The following is an 11,907-nucleotide window of genomic DNA, read 5'->3' as shown; positions in this document are numbered from 1 at the left end:
TTATTGTGTGTGTGTGTGTGTGTGTGTGTGTGTGTGTGTGTGTGTGTGTGTGTGTGTGTGTGTGTTGGTATTTATGGACCTTAGAATTGGTGTTTTCCGATTTTTAGACATTTTTGTGATAATTGCAATCCTCTACAGGCGCTCCACCTAGTGGCCATGTTGGTGTAATGCAATAACTTTTCGAAATCATTTTTTTTCAAGCTTTGTATAGTTCAAGATTTGATGGGTCAATATCACTATAAAGTGCATTTGAGACTGCAAAATTTCCCCCCAAAAATATATTTTCTATTTAACTTCATATTTTTTACATTATGGAGACCTTAGTCTGTTAGAAATGCATATTGGTCAAGCTTCAGCACTTTTTATAAATTAACTTATTAATTATGTTAATTCATATTTCACAATGACATGGTGGACATTTTAAGCTTGACAGCAACTCCAAACACAATATGATGAAAATAAGGAAAAATAAGTGTAGATACACTCTTAAAACGAATGTTTTAAAAACAACACACTGTCACGGTTGATCCGTGTCATGTCTTGTTTCTGTTCTGATTGTTGTCATCTCCTGGACTGACTCTTGTTAATTAATTACCTGCCTCATCACACCTGCGTATCGTTAGTCTGTTTGTATATATACCCCTGCCTGTTGTATGTGCACTTGCCGGATCATTGTCGTTTCTACCATGTATGCTCCAACTTCCAGGTGGATGAGGACAAAGGGCACTTTATAATGATATTGACCCTAGTATGCTTAATTAATGTATTTTTTCTTGTTATTCTTTATTTTATTACAGAAAACACAAAAAAACAGACACACAAACTACTTGAACCAAATTGCATGTGGATTTAATCTGAATGAATCAGTGACAGAACTAAGACTATCGTTAAATTCCTTTTCATGTTAGACAAAAACCATCTCTTTGAGGTTGACACTCGATCTGCCTACCTTCACACACTTCAGTTTGTATTTTTTTTTTACAAATTTCACAGAATGAGCTAGATAAAATAACATTTGCCTGGAAGGGCTATTGTATCAATTCACAATCTTTGTTCTCCTCGTGTAAGCATGTACAGTTTGAGCGTTAAACATGTAATGGAAATAAGGTAACATTGAATGAATGAGTGAATTATACATTTTCAGTGTATCATTCATTGCAGATTTTACAAAAACTACAAAAACTTTATTGTTCCCTTGCAACAAATACAGATGTGCAGATCTAAATGAATCACAGTCGGTGGGTCCAAGATTTCTTCATCTTGGTTGACTGCTAACAAGTGTGACTGTTTGTCCACGAACGTTCATTTCTCGAGACATCTGACACCAGACACAGGCACCACAGAAGAAAGAATAAAGGCAGTCATTACAGATGGTACCCTAGAGAGAAAGAAGCAGATACTTATTTATAAACATACAACATATGAAATCAGTGAAATAAACAATAAAAATAATTTCACATGTATATTATTCATGTATAAAATAACACTTGTGGTCTATTTGTGTTATATTGTCTTTGCCCCTTAATTCAATGTTTTACTTTCTCATTTTTTAGGATTTGTATTAATATTATATAATACCTGTTAAACAAATTTAACAGAATGACATCATCACACTGACACATTTAGGCAACAATCAACATAAGCTTGTTTAGTATGATATTTGCTGTTTATTATTTTTTGTGTCTCATAATGTTTAACTGTTGACATTTTCCGCTATCTGCTTATGTCTGGAATATTGTAAAAAAGTTCAGGATGTGCTATGTGAACTGCTTTCCTTTCTTGGGCAATGACATTGGGAAAAGTTCAAGATTTTCCTAGGCAAGATTTAAAGATACATAAAGGTACAAATGTTAATAATAATAATAATAATAATTCTTTACACCTCAAAGCGCTTTACATATGAATGGGGGAATATCCTCAACCACCACCAATGTGCAGCATCCACCTGGATGATGCGACGGCAGCCATATTGCGCCAGAAGGCCAACCGCACACCAGCTTATTAGTGTTGTCACTGCACTGTAAAAAATACTTAGCTGCCTTAATTTTTTTGTTAAATCAACTCAGATTTATCAGTCAAGTCATGTCAATAGAGATGAGTTGTCACAACTTATAAAATATAGTTGAGAAAAGTCAACTTAACTTTATAAGTTATAAGAACTCACCTGTAGTTAAAACAACTCATCTCTAGTCAAGATAAACAATAGTAAGTTGAAATGACTTGTAAATCCAAGTTGATTCAACAAAACATTTTAATGGAACAAACTATTTTTTGCAGTGTGGGGCGGTACCTTTAAAAAAAAGTACATATACTGTACCTCAAAGGTACATATCTGTACCAAATTAGGACCCCAGTGACAAAAGTGTACATCTTTGTACTTTTTACCAAGGGTGATCGTTCCTACAACATATTTTTAAACATTACAGCCTTTCAAAACACAAAGTTTTACAGTATTTGTCCAAACCTGAATTCCATAGCGACTGCGCACTGATACCCGCATGGCCAACGTTATTGGAGGTATGCATCCGTATCCATCGAGCAGAGGGAGACACAAACACTCGCCGTGCTTACGAGCCGTCGAGCAGGCAAAACAAGGAAAGCACCAAAATGAAAAGCAACCTATGAAAAACAATACTATTGTCAGTATGACAAACACCCATATTAAATGCTAATGGTGTGTATGTGTAGGCGGAAATCATCCGCAGTTGCCTTTTTACAAATTCTTTGGTTGTGTACAATGAACTTTGTCACAGCTACTGTTACAACAATACTGTTGAAGAAACAGTGACATTCCTTAAGAGAATAGTTGCATGCAACCTCACTGGCACGCCAAAGTACACAAAATAAAGAGACTCACACTCTGGTACATCATCACAGAAGTCACAGATTCCAGAACTCCATTGGTTAGAAGTGTGTGTCGTGACAAAAGGCTTTGGCTGTTGAAAGGTCATCCTGTCTATAATGCAACACAGACAGGTAACACAAGAACAAGACATAAATCTAACCCTGTCACAAGAATTTATATACAGTTTTTAAATTTAAATGTAGTAGTTATTTTTAAAACATTTTCACGTCAATCTTTATGTTATTGTTAATGCAAAAACAAAACAGACAATACAAAATCATTCAACATATACATGCTAAATCTTTTATAAGATCCACATCAGCTCGTCTAAATAAATATTTGTCTTTACTGACACTGTGAATTCATTTTTTTCTTAATTTAGTTTCCAGTAAAATATTCATTCAATTGTATAATATATGCTCTGAAATGTCAAACATGAATTAAAAACCAAAGCTAATGCAAATTCATAAATACCAAAAACTGCTCTTACCTTAGTGAGAGACTAGAGAGGACACAGACTTGTGTTCAGTCACAGTAAGAGGCAAAATGATGGAGATTGAGTGTTGAGAGTTAAGTCAAGACACATATAAAGGTGTGCTGTTAACTTCCTTAAACTCACTGGTTGGACAAGTTATGCATCTGTGATGAAAGTGATGACACTCATGACCAGGCCCAAACGAAATACGTGCCCGCAGATTTCCACTGAACAATTTAATTACAATAGCATACATCAGGAACATAAAATAATCCAGCCTGTCGACACATAAATTTAAAGCTCAGAATGTAATGCTTGCAGAATAATACTGTAACAAATCTGTTCAATATGCTGGCATGTTTTTTGGTGTATTATACAAAATATGCTTTTAACTTTCACTCCGATAACCCCTAAAAAACAAACTGTATGTAATCTGGATAAGAAAAGTAATGCAGTGAAAACCCTGCCAATTTAGTTTTCATGGTTAGGGGGCATACACTTTAAATTCTGCTGGGTAACCCAATGGGTAAATATTGGACAGAACACATAGGTTATAATTAAACCTATGCTGGGTTATTGTTAACCCAATCAACCCAGCATTGCATTGAAACAACCCAGCATAGGTTTATTTATTAACCCAACATGTCTTCTGTCCAATATTTTTCCAGCATTGGGTTAACCCAGCAGAATTTAAAGTGTAATTTCACTAAAAATACTCTTTTGTCTATTACTATATATAGTTTAAGATGATGTTTTGTGCTTTCCTTTATCTTTAGTGTGTGTCGAACCCATAATTTAGGAGAAGTTTCGGAGTAAGCAGTGCAGATTAATTATGGGAGAGTGCAGTATATAACTTGACAGACCGGTTATTACCCAGCATGGTCTTATGCACGGTGGTTTTGAAACTTTTAGTACTTACAGTTTTTTTCGATTGCTAAACGACAGTGGGCACAACTGGAGCTACATGTGCAAAACTCTAACTACAGTCTGCAATACCAAAAGTCACCTGAGCTAAACTGTACATATCACCTGCAAAACTCACTTCAAGCAACACAACTCTAAACACATGACTCAAAACAGCTCAGTGCAGCCAAACACTAAACACAACCCTCACTGAGCAAACACACACTGTCACTCACAACACACTGAGAGGAAAAACACTAACATCAAACACCAATACACAAAATACTACCTTTTTATCTTTACAGATTGAACAATTTCAGTGACTTCATACAAAGTAATGTTTTCTTCAAATAATTATTTATTGATTGATTGATTTATCACATGATTTATTGAAATTTTTAGAACAGAACAATTCTTTAAGGTAAATAAAAATTAGCAGTTTGCTCCAATAGTCTGTAGTCATTTATGGAATTACAGTAATGAGAAAAAAAGGTAGAAACTAAAAGTACATATTGTAATTCAAACAAATAAATGAGGGGCTAATCCTGCCTCTCTCTAGCATCAGGCCACTACATGCCACCCTTCTCCCTCCACAAACCCGTCTTCCTTGTTCCATTCCAAAATTTGTCTTTCTGAGGTCTACCAAACATATTTATATAAAAAGTAATATTTTATATATATATATATATATATATATATATATATATATATATATATGAAATTGGAATTTTATTTATATGAAATTGCAATCAGCAGTGTTTGAAAGGGACAAGGTTGAAATCAATTCTGTTTTGAATGTGTGGTTCACAGTTTTGACAGCAGTGTGTTAGCATTTGAACAAAGTGCTGTAAATCCACAGTGTTGTGCAGCAAGTCATGGGATAAGTGTGTAGAGTTTTGAAAACTGTGTTCAAGCAATGAAAAACGAACTAGAGTTTGGTCCACATGAACTGCTGGTGTGCAGACTGTAGTTAGAGTTTTGCACATGTGACTCCAGTTGTGCCCACTGGCGTTTAGCAATCGAAAAAAACTGTAAAAGCAGCATAAAAATGACATTTCCAAATTCATAAGACACGTGGTCTTACCAGACTTAAGAACACACAGGATAGCTTCATGTGAAAATCTGAGTAAAGTAGTGCTTTATTAACCCTCATAAGCCCCTATTTTCCTGTATACGTTAGAGTTCCTTTTGGGGTTAAAATGACCCCAGAAATTAAAAGAGTGATTACAAAAAATATATACATTTTTAATGATACAAATAATATATCTTTTTTTTCTTCCCATCTATACATTAATACTGTGTTTTGAGAGATTTGAAGTACTTTTGTACCTGTTTACCACTCAATTCCTCAACTACACCATTAGCTTGCCTGAAAAATATAATTTTTTTATGAAAAATAAATTGTGATCTAAATTTTATTTAAATTGTTTTAAGTTATTGATCTAGATGTTATGTGTTGAATTAAGCCATTTGGTGTTTAGAAAATAACATGAAATAATCACAGTTTAGGAAATAAATCATCTCGACCAGCAGAGGCCCATAGAGACGCATTCATTTTACTGTATGTGGCCAACTGCTCAACATCAGTACTTTAGTGATACATTTTGTGAATTTATGTTTATATAAACATTAAAAAGGACATAAAAAATAAATAATATTTCAAATAGTAGATTTTTTTGTAGCTTGCTCTCTGTGGCAATCATACTGTGTGTGTGTGTGTGTGTGTGTGTGTGTGTGTGTGTGTGTGTGTACCTGGTAATTATCACGTTGTGTGGACCAATTGTCCCCACAAAGATAGGAATACCAGTGTTTTTGTGACCTTGTGGGGACATTTTGATGTCCCCACGAGGAAACAAGCTTATAAATCAAACAAAATGATGTTTATTGAAAATCTAAGGTACAAGAAAGTTTTCTGTGATGGTTGGGGTTAGGGAATGGGGCGGGTAAGGGGAATAGAATATAGAGTTTGTACAGTATAAAATGCATTACGTCTATGGAATGTCCCCACAAAACATGGAAACCAGAATGTGTGTTTGTGTGTGTGTTTGTGTGTGTGTGTGTGTGTGTGTGTGTGTGTGTGTGTGTGTGTGTGTGTGTGTGTGTGTGTGTGAGATTAAGCACGTCTTTTCTATATTGCATTTGTGCTCTAGTACCAGGCCTACCTTTCTGTGTTAAAATTTTCAGATTTATTCTGGATGCATTGACTGTTTTGACAAATAAAAGGAAAAAAAGTGATTTTTTTGCATTTCCCATTCATTTCAATTGGGAGCATTTTTACTCCCAAGGGGCCTCTTTTGGTGAATTTTTTACACCTCTTTAGAACGACCGAATCAAGCCCAGTTTTTTATATGAATCTTGACAGATAATCTGGAAAAGTCACACAATTTTATTCCACTGTGATGAAGGGAACTGTGTTTTTTAACTAAAGAAAAGTGGCTTGGGGGTAAGATTGACCCCAAAGGACTTATAAGGGTTAATGCAACAGTCAAATACCAAATACAAATACAATATCAATTCATCCACACAAAAAAGGTGATATAATTCAGAACATGGATGTCCCAATGGAGTCACAAGGGAGCCAGAGCTGCATCCATGCACTTTATGAGGTTGTGACAGTGTAAGGGTCTAGGCCAAAAGAAATAACCCTGTACTGGTATACTTTTCTTCGAAAGCCAGTATGTAAGGAATAATTGCAGACGGGCCGTTGAATTATTTGAAAATAATGCACACCCAAGGTGGTAATGTGGCAAGACACAAAGCACCTTTACAACGCGGGTGTGCATTATTTCCAAATAGTTCAAAGGACCAGAGTCAATTAACATCGCTCTGGTGCCTATTTTAAGACATTTGAAAGGTTAGGTGTGCGGTTTACAGAAAAATAATCAACACCCATGGAACATTGAATAGATATAAATAAATAGTTTTACTACAGTAACCAAGTTTTTTCTTAACTGTAGTAAAATCATGGATAATTTTCATTGAGTAAGTTTCTATCCTGCCTGAGATACTACACTGTAAAAAATTCTTTGCTGCCTTAATTTTTTTTGTTGAATTAACTCAGTTTTACAAGTCATGTCAACTTACAATTATTTATCTTGACTAGAGATGAGTTGTTATAACTACAGGTAAGTTGTTATAAGTTATAAAATATAGTTGAAAAAGTCAACTTCATTTTATAAGTTGTAGCAACAAATCTTTTGTCAAGATAAATAATAGAAAGTTGACATGACTTGTAAATCTGCGTTGATTTAACAAAAAAATTTAAGGCAGCAAAGTTTTTTACAGTGTAGTGTTTATTTGCTGACTGCATTTTCTTGGAATGAAAGTTATCTGTTTGGCACTCTGAAACAGCTTGCTGACAGAAAATAACTAAACAGGTTGAACAGGGGACTCAGTGGGATGGGAATATGCTATCCTGATTGTTCTAACAATTTTTGTTTTCACTGTACCCTCAGATAAAGGGAGCGGGTGCTACACTCAGGCAACATTGCTAAGCAGAGACTGCGTGAAAAACCCAGTGGAGACTGCTGCTTCCCGAAAAATACAATGTGGTGGAGTTGGTAACACAATCTCCCGAGGGCATGTGAAAACACAATGTTGTGGTGTGACACGTTCTCTCCTGGCATCAGGGCTGTTTCTTTCTGGCTGACAGAGAATCCATGACAGCTCCTGATTGACTTTTTATCTCTTTAATACACAAATAAATTAAGGCACAGGCCATCTGCTCAGTGGCATGGGAGGCAGAGGTGGACACTTCTTAAGTATTTTACTTGAAATTTCAAAAAATCTGTGCTTTATCAGAGTGTTAGTTTAGGGTTACATTATTTATATTTTAAAAAGAAACAACATGTTATTTGAACAATTACTCCTTCTTGAGCCATCAATGTAGCAATATTTGATTTGTATTAATTAATTAGAATTCCAAGCACCACAGAAGTGTTCGTCCCCACAGTCATGTACAGAGCGAAAATGCTTTATTTTGAGATAAAAAACAGTGTTTTCTTTCATTTAAAATACAATAATGTGCCCATATGTAATGATGGGTCCTCAGACATGGGATCCATTTGCAGCTTTTATTTAGATTACCGACACAACAGTAAATGGACGATACCACACAGAATGCAAGGGGCAAATCAGAAGAGTAAATGTCACACCGAGGGGCTGGCTGTCAATAGGCTAAAGCCACGCCCCTCTTCAACTTCCACCTCGAGGAGGTCCCCAAAGCCAACCCAATGACCAGACAACAACAAGGGCAGGTAAGTACAAAAACAATCTTTTATTTATTCATTAAATATTTAAAATGTTCTTGGGAAATGGGGAGGGGGAAATTAAAACTAATATCTGTCTCTGCCCTCCAGGTGGGCCACGGACAGGGAACAAGGGGCAACGGAATGTCCAGGACACTGAGGACCGGGGGGGGACTCAGGCTCCAACCTGGTCTATACTACCCGTGGCGCGCTCCTTTGTCCTCCTGGAGGCAGAATCAAAAGTGAATGAGTGCTGTGGATTTTTATTTAGGCTGCGTACCTGGGTCTCCCTTGTGTGGGCTCTTCCTCGCACTTTCACAATGTTTTATCGAGTCACTCAGTATTTCCTCTTTCTTCTCCACAGGTAACTCAGGCACAAAGCACAGTTAATCGGCTTGGAATGGTTCTCACCTCTCTGCTGGACACAGTGTACCGTAAGTACAGGTTTCTTCGATCTCTCCTCAGGTTATTCACTTTCTCTGTTCTTTCCTTCACAGGTATCAACTTGGACACAGAAGCACAGTTAATTGGCTTTGAATGGCTCTCACCTCTCTGCTGGACACAGCGTACCGTAAGTACAGGTTTCTTCGATCTCTCCTCAGGTTATTCACTTTCTCTGTTCTTTCCTTCACAGGTATCAACTTGGACACAGAAGCACAGTTAATTGGCTTTGAATGGCTCTCACCTCTCTGCTGGACACAGCGTACCGTAAGTACAGGTTTCTTCGATCTCTCCTCAGGTTATTCACTTTCTCTGTTCTTTCCTTCACAGGTATCAACTTGGACACAGAAGCACAGTTAATTGGCTTTGAATGGCTCTCACCTCTCTGCTGGACACAGCGTACCGTAAGTACAGGTTTCTTCGATCTCTCCTCAGGTTATTCACTCTCTCTGTTCTTTCCTTCACAGGTATCAACTTGGACACAGAAGCACAGTTAATTGGCTTTGAATGGCTCTCACCTCTCTGCTGGACACAGCGTACCGCGAGTACAGGTTTCTTCGATCTCTCCTCAGGTTATTCACTTTCTCTGTTCTTCCCTCCACAGGTATCCGCTTGGGCGAAACGTCTGATGGAGTAAGTCGACCCTACGTGGCGTCGGGGGCGAACCCTCTCGACGGCTGTGCGGTGGCAGGGGGAATGGAATAACTCAACGTCTCACCGGGCCGAGCGCTTCCCTTTCCTCGCTGCCGTCAGACGTTCGAACTCTGGACCAGGGCGCCCCTTTGTAGAGGCCACGGGACGATGAGAATCACTTCACCTCGCTCTCTGCAACAATAAGACTTGCACAGTTTACAGTATTGAATGGTAATAGCCACAAATCGTACTCACAATGCTGCTGCTTCTCCAGCTCTTCGTTGTCGCTCGCACCACCCACCAAATGTCTAGGCGGGAAAGGATCATCCCGGGGCACCGTGCTACTGTCTGAGATCTGAAACACGCTCACAACATATGCAGGGTTGAGTCAAGCTAAGGCCAGCAGCCTCTTGGTCTTCCCTTAGCGAAGTGCGTGAAGGCGGGGGTCTGTCAGACAAGACATACAGCAATCCACAGCAACCCACAGCAATATACAACACCACGTCAAACTTAAAGGTTTTCACAGCACAAAGACTCACCCACAACGCTCAGTGCACAAAAAGGACTCCCGTTTTCCTTTACTTCACTTCAGTCAGATCTGGCGATGGATAATGCGGCCCAGCTAGTGGTGTCGTCGTTGTGACTGCTTCAGTAAAACGTCCACTCGGCTCACCCACCACGCTATAATAGGGGTAGGGCCGTTCTCTTCCTCCTGGAGGAATCTAACATACGGCTAGATCATTACGCAAGGCATTTACAACTTGCACTTGGTACTCACAACAATGTCAGTTTCAATCCCCGTTTTCTCTTGGTCTCAATTCACCAAATACTCTGTGTGTTTTTCAACCTTTAAGGTTCGCGATGCCTTCCACAACCATTCGGCTTCAGCCTGAGATAGAGAGAGTTTTAGACAGCCCACAGCAGCGCACCAAACGGCACAACACAGCGCTTCAAACACACCCCAAAAAGCTTCCCAAACTGTGAATAAACTTGGCCTTAAGTACTGCCTTGCTTGGCGTATCCTCCAATCGCCAACCGCTGTTCCTAACTAGGCACAGGTGCATTGAATTCGCAGATTTTCCCGCTCGCGGCGCTTACCGGAAGTTCGTCTTTTCCGGTCCGGGCGGAAACACTTCCGGGCGGAACCAAACTTCCATAATTTTGGTTCCGCCCAAAAGAAAAAAAAGATTGTCACCTTGTGACATCCTCCCCCGCCAATGCGTTCTAGTCCGTAGAACGCCCTCGGGTCGTCCACTCACCATAACGGGCTCTCGGAGCAGCCGGGGGTGGTGCCACCACGGGTCTCCCTGGGACCACAGCCCAACCTCCAATCCAGGGGGCCGCCGGTACAGGCTCCGTGGGGGTTACTTCCACGGCCTCAGGGTAGTTAGGGCATGGGCGGATCATGTTCCTGTGCACCACACGGTCAGGGCCAGACTTGCCTTCAGGCCGGATGGTGTACACCGGCTGTCCTGGTCTTTGCTGTCTGCAGACGACATATGTGACGGCCTCCCAACGATCGCTCAGCTTCCCCTTTCCTTGCCGTCGATTGTCCCGCACCAAGACCCTCTCACCTGGCAGCAGGGGGGCCTCTCGGGCAGTGCGATCATACAGCCGCTTGTTCTTCTCTCCTGTTGTCTTTATCCTCTTCGACACCTGTTCGTAGGCGTAGTGTAATTGTTGATGGTGGCGCCCCACCCACTCGGTCACGCTCCCTTCTTCCTGGCCTGCTGCAACTCCCAGAACCAGGTCAGTGGGCATACGCACGTGCCTGCCAAACATCAGATAGGTCGGGGCATACCCCGTAGTACTATGTACACTATTATTGTATGCTTGGAGAAGATTTGGTAAGGCACTCACCCAGTCACTCTGTTGTCGTTGGTCCAGGGTCCCTAGTAACCCCAATAGGGTCTGAATAAACCTCTCGCAACTGCCGTTTCCTTGGGGGTGGTACAACGTTGTATGGGTTTTAGTGCAACCATACAACTGGCATAACTCCCGGATCACTCTGGATTCGAAGTTGGCCCCTTGATCGGAGTGCAGAAATTCTGGGCACCCGAACGTCTGAAAGACGGCTCGCCATAGAGTAGTTGCTGTCTGGTCGAGGGTGGGGACAGCCCAAGCGTATTTGGTGAACAGGTCTGTAATTACCAAGATGTTCTGATATCGATCGGAGGGTCGACCAAGCGTCAGAAAGTCCATGGCCATGATATGGAGGGGAGCTTTGGCATGAATAGGTACCATGGGCGCCCGGGCCTCACCCCTTGTCTTGAACAGCGTGCATCGGGGACACGCTTGGATCAAGGCATGCACCGACGCCTCCATGCCGGGCCAATAGAAATGTCGTCGCAGTAAGGACACAG

General features: G+C 40.1%; 1 protein-coding gene across 1 annotated transcript; it reads right to left on the bottom strand.

Moving 5' to 3' along the window:
* Positions 1-827: 827 nt before the first annotated feature.
* LOC129439927 (cornifelin homolog) lies at positions 828-3,491 on the bottom strand. The gene is made up of 4 exons (XM_055198856.2): positions 3,336-3,491; positions 2,858-2,956; positions 2,465-2,619; positions 828-1,378 (listed from the first exon to the last, which is right to left on the bottom strand). Exons 2-4 carry the CDS (start codon positions 2,949-2,951, stop codon positions 1,256-1,258), a joined length of 372 nt encoding a protein of 123 aa, XP_055054831.1. The 5' UTR covers positions 2,952-2,956; positions 3,336-3,491; the 3' UTR covers positions 828-1,255.
* Positions 3,492-11,907: the final 8,416 nt, after the last annotated feature.

The sequence above is a fragment of the Misgurnus anguillicaudatus genome, chromosome 21 (assembly GCF_027580225.2).
Source record: "Misgurnus anguillicaudatus chromosome 21, ASM2758022v2, whole genome shotgun sequence".
Taxonomy (NCBI): Eukaryota; Metazoa; Chordata; class Actinopteri; order Cypriniformes; family Cobitidae; genus Misgurnus; species Misgurnus anguillicaudatus.
The sequence above is the reverse complement of the archived record's forward strand: the minus strand, read 5'-3'. Positions and strand labels throughout refer to the sequence as shown.

What these genes read in the sequence shown, in the direction of transcription:
- LOC129439927 (XM_055198856.2), bottom strand. Translation starts at nt 2,951, where the DNA reads ATGACCTTTCAACAGCCAAAGCCTTTTGTCACGACACACACTTCTAAC. An exon ending in CTGTGATGATGTACCAGAGT is followed by an intron (nt 2,620 to 2,857) that starts GTGAGTCTCTTT and finishes TGTTTTTCATAG; the next exon opens with GTTGCTTTTCATTTTGGTGC. An exon ending in GCAGTCGCTATGGAATTCAG is followed by an intron (nt 1,379 to 2,464) that starts GTTTGGACAAAT and finishes CTTTCTCTCTAG; the next exon opens with GGTACCATCTGTAATGACTG.